Source organism: Pristis pectinata, chromosome 16 (assembly GCF_009764475.1).
Source record: "Pristis pectinata isolate sPriPec2 chromosome 16, sPriPec2.1.pri, whole genome shotgun sequence".
NCBI lineage: Eukaryota > Metazoa > Chordata > Chondrichthyes > Rhinopristiformes > Pristidae > Pristis > Pristis pectinata.
Window position 1 is genome coordinate 28,049,815 of NC_067420.1, and position 21,883 is coordinate 28,071,697.

A 21,883-nucleotide genomic window follows, 5' to 3' on the forward strand; every position below is an offset into this window, starting at 1 on the left:
GTCCCACCCCTAGTTGGACTATCTACATTTTTTTTTAACCCTCCAAGATTCACCTAACAAATACTGCCCCATCTAACCCCCTGGCACTAAGGAAGTCCCAGTCAATACTGGGGAAGTTAAAAATCACCCACTACAATAACTGTTGTCTTTACATATTTCCATGATCTGCCAATATATCTGTTCCTCTAGCTTCCATTGGCCATCAGCTGGCCTATTGTATAATCCATTCATGGTGTTTGCAACTTTCTTATTTCTAATATCTACCCATTTGGCCTTGCTGCATGAGCCCTCCAAGATGTCCTCTCTTAATGCAGCTGTGCTATTCTCCCTAATCAGTAATGCAACTCCTCAACCTCTTTTACATCCCTCTGTCATATTTGAAACATCTGTACCCTGGAACGTTCAGCTGCCAGTCCTGCCCTACTCTAAACCATGTTTGTATTGGCTACAATATCATAGTTTCATGTACTAATACAGCTCTAAGCTCATCTGTTTACTTCTTGTATTAAAATAACTATACTTCAGACCATCACTGCTGCCATGTTCACTATCCTGGCTCTCCCCATTTTTGCTATTAGACTTGCTTGATTTAACCTCTACCTTCTCCTCAGTCACTCCACCTGCTGACCTACTGCTTTGGTCCCACCCCCCTGCCACACTTATTTAAAAACTTCCTTTAGCACTAGCAACCCTCTCTGCAAGGAAATTGGTGCCCCTCAGGTTTAGATGCAAACTATCCTTCTTGTACGGGTCCCACCTGTCCCGGAAAAGACCTCAAAAATTCAGATATCTGAAGCCCTCCCTCCTACACCAGCTCCTTAGCCATGCATTCAACTTCTTCCTATTTTCTGACTTCACTAGCATGTTACACAGGGTGTACACATTGGAGTTTACAAAAATGAGAAGAGGATCATATTGAAACAGACAAGATTCTGAGGGAGACTTACAAGGTTAGATGATGATTATCCTTATGGGAGTATATAGAACTATGGGACATACTTTCCAGTTAAGGGTTTGCCCACTTCAGACAGAGAGGAGGAGGAATTTCTCCTCCCAGAACTCTTTGAATTCTCTACCCCTGAGAGCTGTGAAGGGGAAGTCATAAAATATTTTCAAGGCAAAGACCAACAGACATTTAAATTAGATGAAAATCATGGAGGATTGAAAACCAAGGAGTGGGAATGGACTGTTGAGACCAAGATTTGATCAGTGATGATCTTGTTGAATTGTGCTGATTAACCTACTCCTGCTCATTTCTTTCATTCTCAAAAAAAGTAACAACTGGCAAGATCAGAATTTATTCAATAAGCAGCTGGATAATACGGATTCAATGGCTGGTCTGTTCAACTGGAACAGAAGTGTGATCCATGGGATAGGTTCCAACATCAAGTGGAATTGGGGAAGAAAGTGACTATATTTCTACTCCTGATCACCATAGAAGTATAAACCCTTAAGCATTGGCTGAAGGCACAGCATTGTTTAATTCGCTAAGGGAATTTGCCTGTCAGAGACAATGGGACTATCCCTAACTCCACTTAAGGTAGTGTTGTTCAGTCAACTTATTAAACTGCTGTAGCCATTAAAATAATAACCCACAAAACTACCATTATTTAGAAACAGCATTGAAGAAGTGGCGATATATTCCTTAGTGTGCGGCATGGAAGGGAACTTGTGAGTGTTGCATTGCCAAGCAAATATTACCCTTCTCTTTCAAAGTTTAAACACTACAGGTGCTGTCAAAAGGCTGCTGTGTATTGTCTACATTTTTCATTATGCATTGGTGATGAAGTGAATGAAAATTTGGAGTGGTAAATCAGGTGCCAATAAACAATTGCTTTGCCCTGGATGATGTCAAGCTTCTTGAGTGAACACAAAAAAATAGGAGCAGGAAGAGGAGTAGGTCACGCAGTCCCTCAAGGCTGCCCCACCATTTGATGTGACTACAGCTGATCTTTTGGAGCTGTGCCTTTTGGTTGCCTTCAATGCTTCCAATGATTGACTAACTCTTTAAGATATACTGTTGTGAGCGAACGTTGAGCATGGTCACTGATGTGCCAATAATGTGGGCTGCTTCCTCCTGAATGGCAGCTAAAGTGTAGAATCATATTCAAAAAATAGGAAGTAGCTCTGTAAAACTATTCACTCAATGATAAATGGTCATCAATAATTTAAATTTAAAACAAACACTAAACAATGTTTTGTATTTTAATTAGAGCTGTTGAAATATATGATTATCACAATCAGGAAAGTACGCAAGTGTAGTCATAAATCATGTTATGCATGGAAATCCTAATTGCTATAAATCAGCAGAGAATAGAACAGATCCAAAATAAAAGTTTTTTTTTATTTGGACAAGCATTAAAGGTTAAGTTTCACATAATCTAGGCTGACTTTTTAGTGCAATTTTTGGAGATGTAAGGCTTCAAGTTGTTACTTATTTGAACATCATAATTCATTAACCACAGAAAAGCAAACACCTTTCCAACAGTTCTTGGACAATCCTTCCCTTGACCAACACCACAAAAACAGCTCAGATTGTTAATTTGATTAGCTTTGTAAATGTTCTAAATTGGCATCATCTTTCATATTAAAAACAGACCCTCATTTTGTTTGCCTACTTTTCCCAAGTCACCTATGGCCAAATAAGATGGTGGGTCTGCTTTTTATCTCTGATTGTAACACTGCCCCAAAGCCATCCACCAGCATGGAAACATGAAACCATACCTTTCCTTTCTCATGAGCTGTTAAGCCTAATATTTAAATTGGCATAGCTAATACTGATAATCCAGTCTGTGAGAAGCATGGGTACAAACCTTCATTGAAGCACTTCATGACAGCGTGCCACACACTTGGGCTTTATTACACATGTTATAGACCTCTTTTCAATCACATTAGTATAAATTCCATAACTAGAATCACATTCTGTCAACTATACAATTTGCTGCCTACTCTTCCATTTTCACCTGTAAAATCCCTCATATAATTGATAACCTGTCAAACAGAGTTCAGCCATTCCAAGCACCACAGTTAAAACCCATCATCATGAAATACAAAGCTTTTATTTTATATGCAATACCAGATTGGTAGTATTCTTGCCTATGAAATAGAAGCCTGTAGTCCAGGACCTATTGACACCATTGCATTATGGACATCCCACAAAACCACAGTGGAAGCAAATCATCCTCAATCCCAAAGGATTGCCTAAAATGATGATTGAAGGAGAACTTAAGTATCATGGATTCCCGTTCAGATAAACATAAAAGCATTTCATACTGCTGCTTGAAAAGTGTTACGGAATTGTTTAGAAGTGCTGTCCAAGATTTCTCACTACTAAATAAAAGCAGGCTAAATGATCATTACTTTCACATGCAGCATTTTGCTGCATGTAAATTGGCTGTTTAACTTGATTAGGTTGGATCCAATATAAGCAATTAGGGAATGGTAATGAATGCATTTTTGCCAGCATCCTTCTTTACAATAAAGTCTAATTAGATATAAACGTGTTTTAGGTTCCTGGTTGAAGTTCATCACCCACTCTCCTAACTCTTCAGCAGTGACATTAAAAGATCTTTTTGGGCACTGAAGATGTTTTTGAAAAGTGCTAATGGAGTTGTTGATTGTTCAAATTAACATATTGGATGAAAGAAAAATAGGTGTATAATAAGTTGCTGACCCCTGATTAACAATATACAGTAAAATTCCAATAATCCACTACCTGACTTTTGGGAAATCTAGCTCACTGGATACTGACTCTTGCACCTCCCTTCCACACACACGTCCCTGGCTCCTGCACTCCCTTTAAACTTACTGGGGCCCCGGATCTTGCACTTTGTTCAAACTCACCAGGGCCCTGCTTCCCACACTTTCTTGAAACTTACCTGGCTTTGTTTCTCATGCTCCCTTTAAACTTACGAGCTTCACTAGTACAACATCTAAGCCAAAGTCTATTCAAGGTGAATTGGAGTATTAATAGAAATACCATCCAAAACTCTGGAAAATATGCCAATCCAGCACTACCAAAGCCTTGAGCATGCCGGATTAACAGATTTTTACCGTGCATCTTTTAACTAGTGATATCTCTCTAATTACAATATAGTATCATTTTTGAGCGAAAGACATATTAAGTTCACATGTAATCATTGTGTAAATGTGGTTAACAGCAGTTTCACAAGCTAGTCCAATTATCCTTTACAAAACTCACAGGAGGACGAACAAAACAGAACCAACTTGCAGCATAGATTCGCCAAATGGCTAGAGCTCATTTGCATAAAATACCTCAAACTGTAAAGTAGCGTAATGCTCTCTTTAAAACAGTATCACTTAAACATTTATATGTCATTAAATGCTACACTGCAAATAACAATGCCCTTGCAACAAAGTTGCCAAGTTCTTGGAATTAGTTCTGTTAATTTCACCTTATTTTTGCTTTATGTTCACATGGAACATTGTTGCTACCAACAAAGAGAGGCAACCCATTTCCAGATTTCCTCAAATGTCATTCATTGGTGTCTGCTGGAGATATTAAGTATCATTTAGAACGATGATTCCAATTATCCTTCACCCACCATCCTCATCAAGCACAGCTCAAATTAGGAACTCATAATATGCAAGACTCAGTTTACAACATGACCACAAGGATATGCATACGTACTTCTGTTTTAATCTCTATTGCCACATCTACTATATTTTGTCTGCTTGCAATATTAAAAATGGTTCCTGTGATGTGACAATACAAGAGAATTAAATCAAAATATATCCATAAATTCTAGCCCTGTCAAAATTTCATAAGTTTCAATTATATTCCCTCTCTCTTCTAAACTCCAGTGACCATAAACCTAATCAAAATAATCTCTTCTCTTACAGCAGTCCATCTCAGGAATCAGTCTCATGAACTTCTGTGCACTCTCTATGGCAAGTATATCTTTACTTAAATAAGGAGAGAAAAACTACAGACACTACTCCAGATGTGGTCTCTTTGCTCTTGTGCTCAGATCTTCTTGCTATGAAAGCCAACTTAACATCTGTTTGCAATATTTGCACATTTATTTTCAGAGAATGGTGCACAAGAATGCACAAGTCTTCACAGGTTTTTTTATACCAAGCAGGAACATATTACTGTTGCAGTTTCTGCATTTTTTTTTTAAAGTTAGCCATTGTCCATCCACTTTCATGCCTTTTAATAAAGCTCCCCAAAGCATCATAATCAGGTCAACCCTCATATCTTCATCGTGATCCATAAATGTAGCAAAGATAAAAGTAATTATGAGAGATTTCAATTTTCACAAAACCTGAGTGATGTACAATATCTCAAGTAGTAAAGGGAATGAATTTCTAATATAAATAGTAAAAGATAATGAAAAGGTGGATTTGATTAGACTTCATGGAGAATACTGACAGCTGATCATAGAATCAATGAAATTTATGCCACTGAATGAAGCTAAATGATCCATCATGTTCATGCTGGCCAAGAAAGAGGAGCAATTTCAACTAACCCTGCTTTCCTACTCTCTATTCTTAGTCCTATAGGTTATAGTAATTCAAGCACTTACCCAAATACTTCTTAAATATGATGAGGAGTTCTGCCTTCAACACCTTTTCAGGCAGTGAGTTCCAGACATTCTCCAGAAGTCTGATAAACATTTTTCCACATCTTTTAATCCTTCTATCAATGACTTTAACTCTTCAATGCCTTCTAGTCAATCACACACTTCCCTTACCCCACTTGCCCATCTTTCTGCATCTTAAAACTTGGATTATCTCTAACTTTTCCCAGTTCACATGCAAGTTCACTAAACTGAAATGTTGACTGTTTCTCTCTCCACAGATGCTGTTTGTTCTCCTGGATATACTTTCCATATTTCCTCAAGACAGAGAAGATGATTTCAGCCCATCAAATCTACGTCATCTCACAGAATACGTCCAAATCCCTTAGTTATTAACTTCTCTGCCAAGGAAGAAGATGGATCCTACTTTATCACTTTTGCCAGCCTCTCATAATTTTAAAAACCTTCATTAAATTTTGCAAACCTCACTGATTCTAGAGCAAAGAACGCCAGCTAAATCATTTTCTCTGTATAGTTAAATATCCTCTAGTCCTGGCAACATCCTCAAATCTGCTCTGCATTCTATGTAGTGTTGTCATATCCTTCCTGCAAACTGATGACAAGAACTGTACACACAATTTGGCTATAGCTTAATTGGCATTTTATACAGTTCAAGCATGAACTCCCTGCTCTTATATTCTAAGTCTTGGCCAGTAAAAAGAGCCAATGTACCATGTACCTTCTTAACCATCTTATTTATTCATCCTGCCTCTTTCAGACATGTGGACATGCTCTTCAAAATGTTAGTTCTCCAATATTTCTCAGTACTCTACATGTTATTGGGTCTTCTCTTAGTTCATTTACCCTCACCCCTTACTGTTCTGAACTGAATTCCATTCTTTGGCCCACGTTATCAATCCATTAATATCTTTTTGAGGCCTACAACATTCTACCTCACTGTCACATCTTGCAGTCAATTCTGGGAAATCTGTAAACTTCGTATTCAAGGCTCTGACAATCGATATCATTGATGTATATGCAGCCCTGTGGAATCCCACTGCATACACAGTCTTCTAGTCATTAAAATCCAGTCAACATCAACATTTTAGCACAATTTTTAATTGAACTTGCCACTTTGTCTTATATCACATGGGCTTTTACTTTTCTGATCACCCTACCATGCAAGACTTTGTCAAAGTTCTTGCTAAAATCCACAGACATCAAATGTGGTTCACTTAAAAAATTCAGTCCATTTAATCAGGCATGATCTATACAAAAGTTCCATGTTGGTTAGCCTTAATTAAACTCCGCATTTCTAAATGACAACTTGCACAGTCTCTCAATTTTTTTGCCCTATAATCTGCCCACCACTGATAATGGATTGATAAATCTGTACTTAATCTCTTTCATCCTTTTGAAAAAAAAAGTACCACAATAGCAGCCTGTCTATGCCTGTAACCAAAGATGATAGGAAAATTATGGCCAGAATTTCCACTACTTCATCCCTTGTTTTTTTTAAATAGCTTGGGATATTACTTTTTTTTTAACTCAGGTCTAGTGTTTTATCCACAATTAAGTATGCCACAGCCCAGAACTCCTCTCAATGTTCTGTACATCACACTCTTCCTCCTTAATTTCTATGTCTGTATTATTCCTCTGTTTCTTGACAACAGATGCAAAGTATTCATTTTGAACCAGATTCACACTGGCATCCTATAGGGACTGGGTTTGAGTGCCATGCAATTTTCTCCAATGGAAACATTTGCACTTTAACACTAAAAACAAGGAATACTGCCAATTCAAAGAGATATTGGATTGGTTTGAAGTAGTTAAAGAAGAGGTGTATAAAAGACTGGGAACACTCAGAGCAGATAAGTCTGGATGGGATGGAATGCATCCTGTTTTGCTGAGGGAAGTGAAAGTGAAGTACTATAATGAAATATTGGATTCTATAATTTGATTTTCTGGCGATAATCTTCCATTCATCTCTGGATATGGGAGCAGGACTGAAGGAATGCAAACATACACCCCTGTTCAAAGGAATGGAAGAGAATGAAATAATGAACTGCATCACAAGCAACCACAGAATTCGTTAAAATTCTGACATGAAAATGGCATTTTATAAATATAGTTTGAATGTGTTATTCGGTTTTGGAGAAGATGGAATGAGAGAAAGAAACCAAGCTTTTAAATAAAAGGCAAATGCAAGAGATGAGAAATAAATTAGTCACAGAAAACTCAGCTGAATTATTAATGGGTAAATCTATGAAAAAACAGTGGGAAGTATTCAGTGTGAGATCAGAATGTCTTTTAAATCAAATAATTAAAATTGAATTTGATGTAATCATAATTTTCTACGGCTTCTTTGGATTAGATTGAAATATTACTAATCACACTTCTTTTTAATTAAAAAGAAACAAGTAACTACAAACTTCTCAGTTTAAGATTAATTGCAAGAAATTTACAGGAATCTATCCTCAAAGCCAGAATGACTGCACGCTTGAAAAGGACTTGTGAAGGGTAAATCATGTCTGACTAATCTAGTTGAATCATTTGACAAGGTTACTGGCATTGTGGACGGGGAAAGGCTTATGCATGTTGTCTGTTTGGACTTTCAGAAGGCATTTGCTGCAGCTTGGCACAGTAGATTATCAAAAAAAAAGAGAATATGTGGTATTGAAGATAAACCTGTGGTTGGTAACTGGATGGGAGGTCAGATACAGAATGCAACGATAAAGGATTACTTCATTGGGATGCTTAGTGATTCACCTGCCCAAACTCCCGTCGATGCAGCCTGGATGTAGTTTCAATCAAGTCCCTGTGTAAAAGTGTGTTTTCATTGGCCAATGGTACCTTATATGTAAAACAGAGCAAGTCCTGACAATTAAGTAATCAAGTTAGTGCAGCTGTCAGCATTTCATAGCACTAATTCACAGACTTCATAGGACATTCTCCACTAAGCCACAGCACCGCTTCAAGCATTGTGGCCTGGTGAGCTTCTTAATTAAATAGGAGAGAAAGACAGTAAAATGGAGAGAAGGTACCACATCAATCCATCCTCTTCCGGTTTCTCACATCATAAACACAAGGTCCTTATGGAGGAGATGGAGATGTATAAAGGCCTCCCTCCGAGGCCTTTATACCAGGGGTCAAGGAGATCACATAAGACCACAAAGAAAAAGGAGAAAGGAACAGCAGATTCTGTCACTGTTCTCAGATTCTGGTACCATATAGGCTGATATGATCAGATTAGAAGGGTGAATTTCCTGTGGAGAGACATCCAAGACTAGAAGGCCAGTGACAAAGAGGAGCTGACATGCCAGAACCCAAGAGGAACAGGCTGGATAATAGCACTATCCCACAGGACTTAGATGAAGGGATACAGAGTACAACGTAAAGGGGAACAGGAAAGTAAAGTGAAGTTGACAGACTTTATGAGTGAGCTAGATGGAGTTCAATGTGGGGAGGCATTACAATGGATGTGAGAAAGATGAATTAGAATATTTATTCAATTATGAAAGTTTAGGACCTGTGGAGCAGCCAAGGGATTTAGATTTCCATGCACAGAAATCAATAATAGCTGGAGCACAAGAACAAAAATTGAAGGTCTAATGGAATGTTGGTCTTTATCACAAGACAATTGGTATATTTTGCCAACATTACATAATTTCTATTACTACTGCAAAACTTCTATTATGTCTACAACCCAAGAAACCATAGAAAATTAGCTAGAAAATGAAAAACAACTATAGGAGAGCTTACTTTTTTCAAAATTACTCTCTACACTTATCATGTAAAAAATATCCTGTTAGTAAGTCTATTTCACTTTAGAATTCCTGGTAGGTAAATTAAAAACAGGGTAAACAGCACACTCATTAAACAGAAAGTGACTTGTACTCCCTTGCTGCCTTCCTTTTTAGCTTCTGATCTTTCTGGATCTGTATGTCCACTGGCTATTCACAAAAACATTAAAGTTGCATCACCATATGATGAGTTGGAACTAACATGCAACTTTACCATGCCAAAATATTAATGAACACTGATAATGCCTAGGACCTGAAATGCAGAAAAAAAGGGAGCTACTTTTACTGAGACAATGTTACTTATTATCATCAGTGAGGCACCTTATACAAGAGTCTTCTGTACATCTGAAGCACATCAGCAGCCCAGGCCACTCGAAATAAAGGGGGCCTTTGGCTGCGGAGAGCTTTAGGTTTAGTTAAAGTGGACTATGCTCACCTCGTCTGCTGACAGGGGCTCCATCTTTTGCAAACAAGTTCTGCTAGTATCTTATCTGGTGTTCAATCTAATCCCATGCTTTTCCTTACAGCTATATTTTTTCTCCTCTTTGATCAGAATCAGGTTTATTATCACTGACATACGTCGTGACATTTGTTGTCTTGCAGCAGCAGTACAGTGCAAAACATAAAAAGTGTTACAAGTTACAAAAATAAAAAATAAACATGTGCTTGAATGCTCCCATAGACTCCCCTGCACCCACATTGCTTCAATGATCACTTGGTCACATGTTTGACCACCTAATTCACCACAACATCCTTCCAAGGCCATTCCATCTGTCTGAAGGAGTTTACTGATTACAAACTGCCTGCTAAGTTTGCTAACATTACAACAGCATTTCATTGTGTGTAAAGCCCTTGAGATACCCTGCATACAAATGCAATTTCATTCTTTCCTAATTATCTTGTCAATTAAGGTGAAAACATTTTTGGGACGTATAATTGATAGCCAGGATACTGGGAAAACTCCCCACTCTTTGTTTTAGAATAGTCCCACAGGGTTCATCCACTTGAGAGGAAAGATGACCTCAGTTTAATATTTCTTTCTTAAAACATCTTAAAAGAAGTTTTCACTTTAATTGACCAGCCACAAAGTCAGACACATTAATCCCAGCTCACTTGATTTTATTTCTGGACAGGGTACTTACCATCTTCCTGGTTATGTAGGTTCTGAGGGCTGTGCATTTTTTCTTCTTGACTGGGGCTGGAGTTCACAAACTGGTCAGCTGAAATCCATGTGGTGTCGCTCATATCAAAATCATCACTGCTTACTGAACTTTCATCCTATAAGAGAAAATGTATTCATAACTATCAACGTCTGTTGATTAAGTCCAGCTTACTGTCAGTGTGTAGTGACATTGCCAAGTCTGCACAATAAATACAAATGTACAGTGGCATGCAAAAGTTTGGGCACCCCTGGTCAAAATTTCTGTTCCTGTGAATAGTTGAGTAGAAGATGAACTGATCTCCAAAGTCATAAAGTTAAAGATGAAACATTCTTTTCAACATTTTAAGCAAGATTAGTGTATTATTTTTGTTTTGTACAATTTTAGAGTGAAAAAAAGGAAAGGAGCACCATGCAAAAGTTTGGGCACCCCAAGAGATTTGAGCTCTCATAACTTTTACCAAGATCTCAGACCTTCATTAGCATGTTAGGGCTATGGCTTGTTCACAGTCATCATTAGGAAAGGCCAGGTGATGCAAATTTCAAAGCATTATAAATACCCTGACTCCTCAAACCTTGTCCCAACAATCAGCAGCCATAGACTCCTCTAAGCAGCTGCCTAGCACTCTGAAAATTAAAATAAATGATGCCCACAAAGCAGGAGAAGGCTCTAAGAAGTTAGCAAAATGTTTTCAGGTAGCCATTTCCTCATTTCGTAATGTAATTAAGAAATGGCAGTTAACAGGAACGGTGGAGGTCAAGTTGACGTCTGTAAGACCAAGAAAACTTTCCGAGAGAACTGCTCGTAGGATTGCTAAAAAGGCAAATCAAAACCCCTGTTTGACTGCAAAAGACCTTCAGGAAGATTTAGCAGACTCAGGAGTGGTGGTGCACTGTTCTACTGTGCAGTGACACCTGCACAAATACGACCTTCATGGAAGAGTCACCAGAAGAAAACCTTTCCTGTATCCTCACCACAAAATTCAGCGTCAGAAGTTTGCAAAGGAACATCTAAACACGCCTGATGCATTTTGGAAACAAGTCCTGTGGACTGATGAAGTTAAAAGAGAACTTTTTGGCCGCAATGAGCAAAGGTATGTTTGGAGAAAAAAGGGTGCAGAATTTCATGAAAAGAACACCTCTCCAACTGTTAAGCATGGGAGTGGATCGATCATGCTTTGGGCTTATGTTGCAGCCAGTGGCATGGGGAACATTTTCACTGGTAGGGGGAAGAATGAATTCAATTAAATACCAGCAAATTCTGGAAGCAAACATCACACTGTCTGTAAAAAAAAAGCTGAAGATGAAAAGCGGATGGCTTCTACAACAGGATAACGATCCTAAGCACACCTCAAAATCCACAATGGACTACCTCGAGGCACAAGCTGAAGGTTTTGCATTGGCCCTCACAGTCCCCCGACCTAAACATCATCAAAAATCTGTGGATAGACCTCAAAAGAGCAGTGCATGCAAGATGGCCCACGAATCTCACAGAACTAGAAGCCTTTTGCAGGGAAGAATGGGTGAAAATCCCCCAAACGAAAATTGAAAGACACTTAGCTGGCTATAGAAAGTGTTTACAAGCTGTGATACTTGCCAAAGTGGGTGTTACTAAGTACTGACCATGCAGGGTGCCCAAACTTTTGCTTTGGGCCCTTTTCCTTTTAGTTATTTTGAAATTGTAAAAGATGGAAATAAAAATGTAATCTTGCTTAAACTATTAAAGAAATGTGTCATCTTTAACTTTATGCCTTTTGGAAATCAGGCTATTCAGGTTACAGAAATTTTGACCAAGGGTGCCCAAACTTTTGCATGCCACTGTATATGCTTCTAATGTAAAGTGGAACATAATTACTAAGAAAATGAATTCACACTGTTCTTTGGCAACTCCAGCCAGGAGCAAGCACACTGGTTCTTAGAACAAAGCCACAATGAGACCTGCCACAAACTGTTCATCAAGCAAGTGGAGAGCCTGCAAAATGTTCAGCTGGATGGGAGGTGAAAGACTAAAAAGTGTTTCAGAGAGTGCGAAAAGATATTAGGGAAGACCATCTTTGTGAACTGGTGTTTCTTTGAACTGGAAAGGGTCAGCCTTTCCATGATGTGGAGGAGTGTCACTCTGTAGGAATCATCCAGATAGATTTTGGGTAACATTATTCAACAGATTGACACCCCGTGAACAAATCCAAGAGTCCCTTACTTTATTTTTATATTAAATCAGTTAACTGAAGCTATAAAGGATTTCAATTAGATGAACTGTAGCATTTTAATATACAAAAATCAATATTATAAATGGTCAGAATGAACAGAGGGAGCAAAGAATGTATTTATCAATTATATATATAGCCTTCTCTGTAGACCCTTGTCTTTTTCTCCCCAGCATTTGAGAAAAGAACTTGGCTTGTACCCATTATTTCTAAGATTAGAAAGATCTTGAAAGTGAAATTTTCTGTGTGCTATCATCTCTTTTTTTTAATTATGTTCTCAACATATAATTAGCAACAAATGGCTCATTTTCATATTTCCTCTTATGGCATGGGACATTTCAGAGGAAATCATATTTCTATTCCAAGGAACAAATGTATAAACACTTATAAAGTGTAAAAATTGCAATTATTGCAGCTCCACTCATTTAGCATATCTTAGAAGTGCAGTACAATTTACAATACTAATGGTTCAATTGGTTTGCTTTGCCTCTATTCCCCCTTTTCAGTGTAGGTGATGGCACGAATTAGTGTCCTAGGTAAAACCCTTTCTCAAAGCAGGCTAGAAAGGCTTAAAGATTCTTCAAATAAATTACGCACCCTTTTAATTCTAATGATATTTATGCCCTGGTTGCTATGGTAATTAAATAGCATGGACACCACAGAAAGACTTTTGGGCCAACCAGCCCATGCCGGTGTTTAAATTCCACTCAAGCTCCCTCCCAGTTTTCTTCGTCTCAGCATAGCCCTCTGTTCTTTCCCTTGCATGTTTTTATGTGCTGCCCCTTACATATATTTCAAATACTCTGTATTAAGGGAATTCTGCTTTCTCACCATTGCTTGGGTAAACAAGATTCTTCTGAATTCCTATTTGATTTATTTCTGATTTTTGAACACATAAGCACTCCCCTTGTGTCTACTGTTATGAAAAATGCTTCATAAGGACCTCTACTGGGTCAGACTGCTATTCCAACAGAAAAGAAACCCAGCTGTTCATTCTTTCCTGATAGGCATAACCTCATATTTCTGAAACTTCTTCAGTACTTTATACGATAGTGGCGTTCAAGAGGCTGTAGATATAAAAGCGGTGTTTAAGAGGCTGTTAGACACATGAATATGCAGGGATTGGAGGGATATGAATAATGCACAGGCAGAAGATATTTAGTTTAATTCACCACGTGTTCAGCGCAGATATTGTGGGCCGAAAGGCCTGTTCCTGTGCTGTACTGTTCCATTCTATGTTCTACGTTCACCATTGGCTAACCAAGAATCTTTGTTATTTTTCAATTCTAACTCTCTAAATGCAAACCCTGGTTCTCATTTTGTTTCTTTTACAGTGACCTGCTTTGTTAGTTTTAGCGATCAATGTATTTGTATTCAGATTCTTTTGTTCCTCTTGATTCTAACTCACCAAGTAAAATGTGACCTTATTTTTGTACCAAAATGCAACACTTCACAGATGCCAGTGCTGAAATTCAGTTACCAATTATGTTTCCATTCTGCAGTTCGTCTTATAATTTGTTCATTTTTGACCATTCCCAATTTCTAATTCAGTTCGTCCTCAAATTTAGAAGCTGTATTCTTAATTTTGAAATCAAAATCATTAATATAAATAGTGAATAAACAGGAATACAAGTATTAATCCTTGTAAAATCCCACTTTCCACCTCATGCCATCAAAACAGTTTTTACCTTTACTGTCTGCTTCATGTCTTGGAGCTAGCTAGCTAGCCATTTCATTAACTGTCTCCTGACACCATATGTTCAGGCTTATTAATTCATTCATTATGAAGCATGTTATCGAAGGCCCTTTGGAAATCTAGATAAATTACACCTGCAGTATTCCTCTTGTCTACTTTCTATGTTACCTCTTCATAGAATTATTCAAGGTTGGTCAATCAAGATCACCTTTTCTAAAACCAAACTGAAAATCATTATATTTTTTATTTTTATTATGTCAATTCTCTTTTCTTTTTTAATAAGGATTCCACTATTTATACAGTATATTCTACTTTTAGCTGATATTAAGCTGAATGGCCCATAGTTTCCCCGAATGTTCCATCTTCCTTCATAAATATTGGCACTCCATTAGCTATCTGCCATTTTTTCCTGAACTGCACCTTTCTCTAAAAGAATAATTAAATGGGTAATGGTGCCTCTGCTTTCACTTCCCTAGATTCTCTTAAAATGGACACTTATATCAGGTCATTCAGCAAAAGTTTCTAAAGTACAATGATTACTTCATTGACATATGCACTAAATACATTGCATTAAAAGACTCAACATAATATGTACTCAAGAGCCTCAATCTGAATACACCATAGAATTTCTTTCACAAAATATACAGATATACAAAATAAAGAAAATGTGCAGTTTATAAACAAACAAAAAGTCAGACAATTCCAAATTCTTAGTGAAGTCACAGGAGGTAATGAAAGAACATTTCATACTGAAGATTTTCTGTCCTATATTGTCTAAGAGCAGAATTAAAACAGTACCTGTATTTAAAACCTCTTTCCCACAATGATGTCATTCATAATAGCCAAAACTTAAGATGTGCAAAACCAAATCTTAAAAGCTTTAAGCTAAGGTACTAACTACATCCAATAAAGTAAGAAAAAGAACAAGTGTCATATATGTCTTGCTCCAAAATCACACCCCTTGGCCATATGTATAGCAGCAACACATTATGCAATTTTAATGAATTTTTACTTTCCAACCAAGATAAAGACAGTATGAAGCCAACATTTCAAAGGAAGATCAATTGGGGAAAAACGTACAACTATAAAACTACATCTAACTCCTCACCTCCCAACAACTTGAATTTTCATTCTTTTAATGAAAATATCCTGAGACCTATTGGATGCCACCTGCTAAGCTCCGCAAGGCCTAGGCCTTCTACAAAGTTCAGATATTTATCACATCGATCAATTTCATTAAGTCCCAGATTGCTTCCAATGACTTCCAGTATACAAGCTATCTTCTAAAACAAAACTCCTACAAACAATTTCCACTTTGGAACATGCAATGGAATGGAGAAACTTAGCGAATAATCAAAAATCGATGAGCTCATTGTACCATTGCCATTGAAGTTATAAATTTATGCAGTCACGTCATTCATTGAATATTTCAATACAAGAAATACACTGTACTGATGGACCTGGCACATATACACAGAGTACATTGTACTGAAATTTCTCCACGTCTACACACTACTGAATTTCTATGACAAAATACATTATATATTAGTTGCCATGGATATGCTTCAACAACTTCATTATATATTTGTGAGCAGTAAACCATTTTCCGTCACACATTCACATATACACATCCCAATTTGCTAGAAATCATTAACAACATTCTGTCCATTTGCAGCTAACAGTCACATTCTTTATTGCAAGATTGCCATAGAAAACCCCTCTATTGCTTGCTTGGCAGATTGCCATTCAAAAGTGTTGTAGTTAACTCTTTCATTACAATTTAGTCTAATGCTTAGTATACAATTTCTATTTAATGCAACATGAAATATTTAAGATTTTAAGTAATTTAATGACATTCTGTAGCTAGTTTCATAAACTGATTTTGGTGGATAATTCAGAGTGCAGCATGTCATTAAACAACAATTTTGAGTCATTCTTGATTCACTGCTTCCCACCATCACCACCACCCCAACCTTCCTTCCCATCATCTTCCACCTTCTGATTTCTCATATTCTTCACCTCATGTAACAGGAAAAAGCAGATGGCCTGCTTCAAGCTTCATTTATGCTAATCTTCAGCCAGCTAATAGATGCACATGAACATGCCCTTAAACTGACTCTGCATTTGAAAATTCCCCACGTTCTATAGCAAAGCACAGGCGCTCTTCAATATTTTTTTTGAAAACTGCTACAAACAAGATCAGGAATTCAGTGCATAGGGAGAATTAAAACTACATTCTACACCTTATATTAGCATGTGTTGCTGCTCCATATAACTACAACCAAATCACACTTCTGTTAAAAATGTCTAAATTAGGGGCTAAGGTATATCATCCTGGGGGAACTACAAATTTTAATGATTTATGCAACAGTCAAAAGAACAAAAGTACTCCATTTCTATTGTTTTGATTTGTCACAGTCAGCTTGTAGGTTAAAGGCCCATTGAGTACACAACTGACACTGAATTTCAGCACACTACAAAGAATGTACTTCCCAAAGTTTTCTTCATTGAAGGAATTGATCACCCAGGGCCCATGCGTCTGTTCAGGTGGACATGATAAGTCCTATGGCATTCCTGGAAGAAAAGCCTACTGTTCATCTTGTATCCTAGCTGACATTCCCCATTACACCAACACCATTTAAAAGAGTTAAATCACAATTACTCCATTTTTGCTCCATGCATTAACTGTTGCATTTGACATAACAAGTGGTTTCAACTTGGTTGTGAAGCACTTTGAAATGCCCTGAGGACAGCAGTATACAATGACGGATTTTTTTTCCTGATTAACTCCAGTTAAACTTCCTTAGTGCTATCTCATTAGGTAATCATTCATTTTAAAAGAAGCAATCAGTTACTTTGCCATACTGCAATAACACAAGTCCAATTGTTGAGCAAAAGTCCTTGCTACAGATGATGCAGGCATAAATCACAGAACAACATTTATGGTGGTATACAAGATGTACACATAAAGTAGGAGCTTTACATGATAAACCATCTACTAGTTATCTGATTAAAATATCTTTCCCCTATTGTAAATAAAGATGTGGGCAAAAATACTTCATTCAGTTACAATGAAAAACAGATGCTAACTGATTAATGATAATTAGGTGATGACGAGTCCACATTGCTGAAGTGCATCAACTGTTAAGCTTATTCAGAGGCAGGGAGAGAAAAAAAATCAAAATATTACTTTTTAGTACTTAACCTGTAACTACACATCACATTTTTACTTTCTCTTGCAATCTAGTTTTAAAACCCAAACTTTACTTCACCTAAAACATTGAGAAGCACCAAGTAGTAATGTCTTTCCTGTTTGGTTCCAACCTAATAATGTCTTGCATTAATGTTCTTGACCTTTCACATTGGTTTAATAGCAAATTCAACTAGACTTCCCTTGTTGAGACATATAATCAAATTACGATGTAATACAAAGGAGATTGAGCTCTGTAGCTAAATTATAAAATGATAAAGATATACTTACAATTATTGTCAAGCTGTGGACTAATAACTAACCTTTCGATAAAAATAGATTTTGCTTCAGAAGCTGTGCTTCTTTACTTTCAAAATATACACTTATTTGAAACTCAGCTATAACTACAAATTTCCTTTTTTGGAAAAAACAAGGATTTCCTTTTTTTCACAAGTAGCCTTAACTACCTTACCAGGAATATCAAAATACAACAGATAAACTTCAAATCCAAGGCATTTTCAGATGTTCCCTATTTGCTGTTTATAGCCTGTATATCTCATAATATCCTGTATGCATGAAGACAAGTTTAAAAAGTATAGAAAGTTTCAATGATGCAGACTCACTGAAACAATGAAGAAACTTTTCCAATATAAGGGGAATGCCTTTTCTAGTTTAATATTGTGACTGTTTTAAAAAATGTGAACTTGTATTTTTTTCTTCTTTTTGCTTCTTATATATAATTTTTAGCCTACACTATAAACTAATTTATCCAAAACAAAATCCGTTATTGATCCATTATTAAATCTGTCACAAACATTTAAAAAAATGACCATTCTGTATTCTATAACTTACCACAGTACCCTACTTTCTGGTCACTCACTGAAAAAAGTTATGTAAATTATATTACACAATGTCACGCAGACAATACATTTAACAAAATCTTGCGAGAGGCTCAATTTGGAAAATCCAGCACAGAAAAATCAATTTGCAAAAAGAATATTCAATTATGGATTGATGAGGCTGCAGTAGTTTCATCGATTTGTACCGTTTCCTTTTCTGTAAACGTGGTGGAATTACTAATGAAAACTAACTTTTTCAGGATATTTGGGAACAACATTTAATATGTAATCGCGACCCCTGCAAAGACCGGCTTTTACACTGATAATAATGAAATGAAAAGATGATTAAATATACGCATAGACTTCACTCTAAGTACAACGGATAGGAAAGAAAATGAAGATAAAACGAAACGTTTATCTCTCTTTTATTTTGTTAATCCAACTACGAAGGTTTAACTGACATAGATTGAAATGAAAGAAAATTCATATTAAAACATAATCATAACCACTAGGCAAAACAAAAACTGCATCCGAAAGAAAGCAGAGGATACTTTAATAAAAACACAAGCTCACATGCAATCATTCCCTTAAAAGAAATCAGGGTTTTTTTTTGCTAATCGATCAGACTTCTTCACCAGCTACACTGCAGACAAGAGTGCCATTTAATAAGTAAGCTTTTATTTCGGTCAAGCATGCGCTTCTTAGACAAAATGGATCAGGTCATTGCATTTTAAAGCCAAGTCTAGTCCAGGGCTCCCCCTCCCAGCACACTGGCAGATCCAAAGCTGCTCCCACTTACTCCACTTCTCCCAGAAGATCGCCCGGAGCCAGCACTCACCCAATGCGCCGCCGGCTGAGCTCTTGCGGGGAGTCGTTAGGGGTGCTCCGTGCCGATTCGTGGGGGGAGGGGAAGGGAAGGAGGGAGGGGGGGGGAGGGTGTTCCCGAGCCGAAGTGGCGGGGGTGGGGGGGGGGGGGGGGATCCTGGTGGGAGACTGAAAGGGAAGCCGGCGAGACACAGGAGCGGAGCGAGCGGCGCAGCAGCTGACAGATGGGGATGGAGACGGGCGCTGACGTCACGCACTCCGCCGTACGCCGCGGCTCATTTGGCAGCCAGTGGCCACCGTAGCTGGGAGTCTGTAGTCGTCGTGTCTCTGCTTAGCAACCGGCCGGCCGGGGCTGCTTCAGGCCGGCCAGGTGTGTGGACGAGGAAAGCAGGTGGTCCCACCCTCCCCTCACTGTGGCGGTAGAGTTGGATTCGAGCCCCATTCCAGACTTTGAATAGTCCAGGATTACCAGCCCGCCCTCCTCCCCCCGCCCCCTCCTCCCCCTCCTTCCCCCTCCTCCTCCCTCCCCCTCCCTCCCCTCTCCTTCCCCTCCCTCCCCTCTCCTTCCCCTCCCTCCCCTCTCCTTCCCCTCCCTCCCCTCTCCTTCCCCCCCCTCCTCCCCCTCCCTCCCCTCTCCTTCCCCCCCTCCTCCTTCCCCCCTCCTCCCCCCTCCTTCCCCCCTCCTCCCCTCCCTCCTTCCCCCCTCCTCCCCCCCCCTCCTCCCCCCCCTCCTTCCCCCCTCCTCCCCCCCCTCCTTCCCCCCTCCTCCCCCCCCCTCCTTCCCCCCTCCTCCCCCCCCTCCTCCCCCCCCTCCTCCCCCCCTCCTTCCCCCCTCCTCCCCCCCCTCCTTCCCCCCTCCTCCCCCCCCTCCTTCCCCCCTCCTCCCCCCCCTCCTTCCCCCCTCCTCCCCCCCCCTCCTCCCCCCCCTCCTCCCCCCCTCCTCCCCCCCTCCTCCCCCCCCTCCTCCCCCCCCTCCTTCCCCCCTCCTCCCCCCCCCTCCTTCCCCCCTCCTCCCCCCCCTCCTTCCCCCCTCCTCCCCCCCTCCTTCCCCCCTCCTCCCCCCCCTCCTTCCCCCCTCCTCCCCCCCCTCCTTCCCCCCTCCTCCCCCCCCCTCCTCCCCCCCCCTCCTTCCCCCCTCCTCCCCCCCCCTCCTTCCCCCCTCCTCCCCCCCCCTCCTTCCCCCCTCCTCCCCCCCCCTCCTTCCCCCCTCCTCCCCCCTCCTCCTTCCCCCCTCCTCCCCCCTCCTCCTTCCCCCCTCCTCCCCCCTCCTCCTTCCCCCCTCCTCCCCCCTCCTCCTTCCCCCCTCCTCCCCCTCCTCCTTCCCCCCTCCTCCCCCCTCCTCCTTCCCCCCACCTCCCTCCACGCTGCCCCTTCCTCACCCCGACCCCCCTCCTCTTCCCCTCCAACCCCTCCCTCCCTCACCCTGATCCCTCCTCCCTCTCCCCACCTCCCTCCCTCTCCCCACCTCCCTCCCTCTCCCCACCTCCCTCCCTCTCCCCACCTCCCTCCCTCTCCCCAACCCCTCCCCCTCTTCCCCCCTCCCCCTCTTCCCCCCTCCCCCTCTTCCCCCCTCCCCCTCTTCCCCCCTCCCCCTCTTCCCCCCTCCCCCTCTTCCCCCCTCCCCCTCTTCCCCCTCCTCCTTCCCCCCACCTCCCTCCACGCTCCCCCTTCCTCACACTGACCCCCCTCCTCTTCCCCCTCCAACCCCTCCCTCCCTCACCCCGACCCCTCCCTCCCTCACCCCGACCCCTCCTCCCTCTCCCCACCTCCCTCCCTCACCCCGACCCTTAACTCCCCTCCTCACCCCCTCCTCCCTCCCCTCCCCTCCTCTTCAACCTCTCCCCCCACCTCCCTCCATGCTCCCCCCTCCCTCACCCTGACCCCAACCTCCCCCTCCTCCCCCTCCAACCCCTCCTCCCCCTCCCCCAACCCCTCCCCCTCCCTCCCCCTCCTCCCCTCCCTCCCTCACCGTGACTGCTCCCCCCACCTCTCTCCCCTCCCCCCATGTTCCCCACCCCTCTCCCCTCCTCTTCCCCCCCCACCCCTCTCCCCTCCTCCCCTCCCTCCACGTTCCCCCCTCCTTCACCCCGACTCCTCCTTCCCCCTCACTGTGGCGGTAGAGTTGGATTCAAGCCCCATTCCAGACTTTGAATAGTCCAGGATTACCCGACCAGCCTCCCCCCTCCCTCCAACCCCTCCTATCCCCCTCCAACCCCTCCCTCACCCTGACCTCCCCCCCTCCTCTCCTCCCCCCCTCCTCTCCTCCTCCCCCCCTCCTCTCCTCCTCCCCCCCTCCTCTCCTCCTCCCCCCCTCCTCTCCTCCTCCCCCCCTCCTCTCCTCCCTCACCGTGACTGCTCCCCCCACCCCTCTCCCCTCCCCCCATGTTCCCCACCCCTCTCCCCTCCTCTCCCCACCACCCCTCTCCCCTCCTCACTCCTCCCCTCCCTCCACGTTCCCCCCTCCTTCACCCCGACACCTCCCTCCCCTCACTGTGGCGGAAGAGTTGGATTCAAGCCCCATTCCAGACTTTGAATAGTCCAGGATTACCCGACCAACCTTCCCTGTCCTCTTCCCCCTCCAACCCCTCCTTCACCCTGACCTCTCCCCCCCTCCTCTCCCC

The 21,883-nt window shown here is 41.1% G+C and overlaps 1 protein-coding gene across 2 annotated transcripts in view; it reads right to left on the reverse strand.

Annotated features, from left to right (window-relative positions):
• The window catches only part of LOC127578702 (nucleolar protein 4-like), a 224,505-nt gene that overhangs the window by 146,939 nt on the left and 55,683 nt on the right, over positions 1-21,883 (reverse strand). For both annotated transcript variants that reach the window (XM_052031015.1, XM_052031014.1), the window contains exon 6: positions 10,489-10,624. In XM_052031015.1, the coding sequence (XP_051886975.1) occupies positions 10,489-10,624 (136 nt within the window). The remainder of the gene's footprint in view (positions 1-10,488; positions 10,625-21,883) is intronic.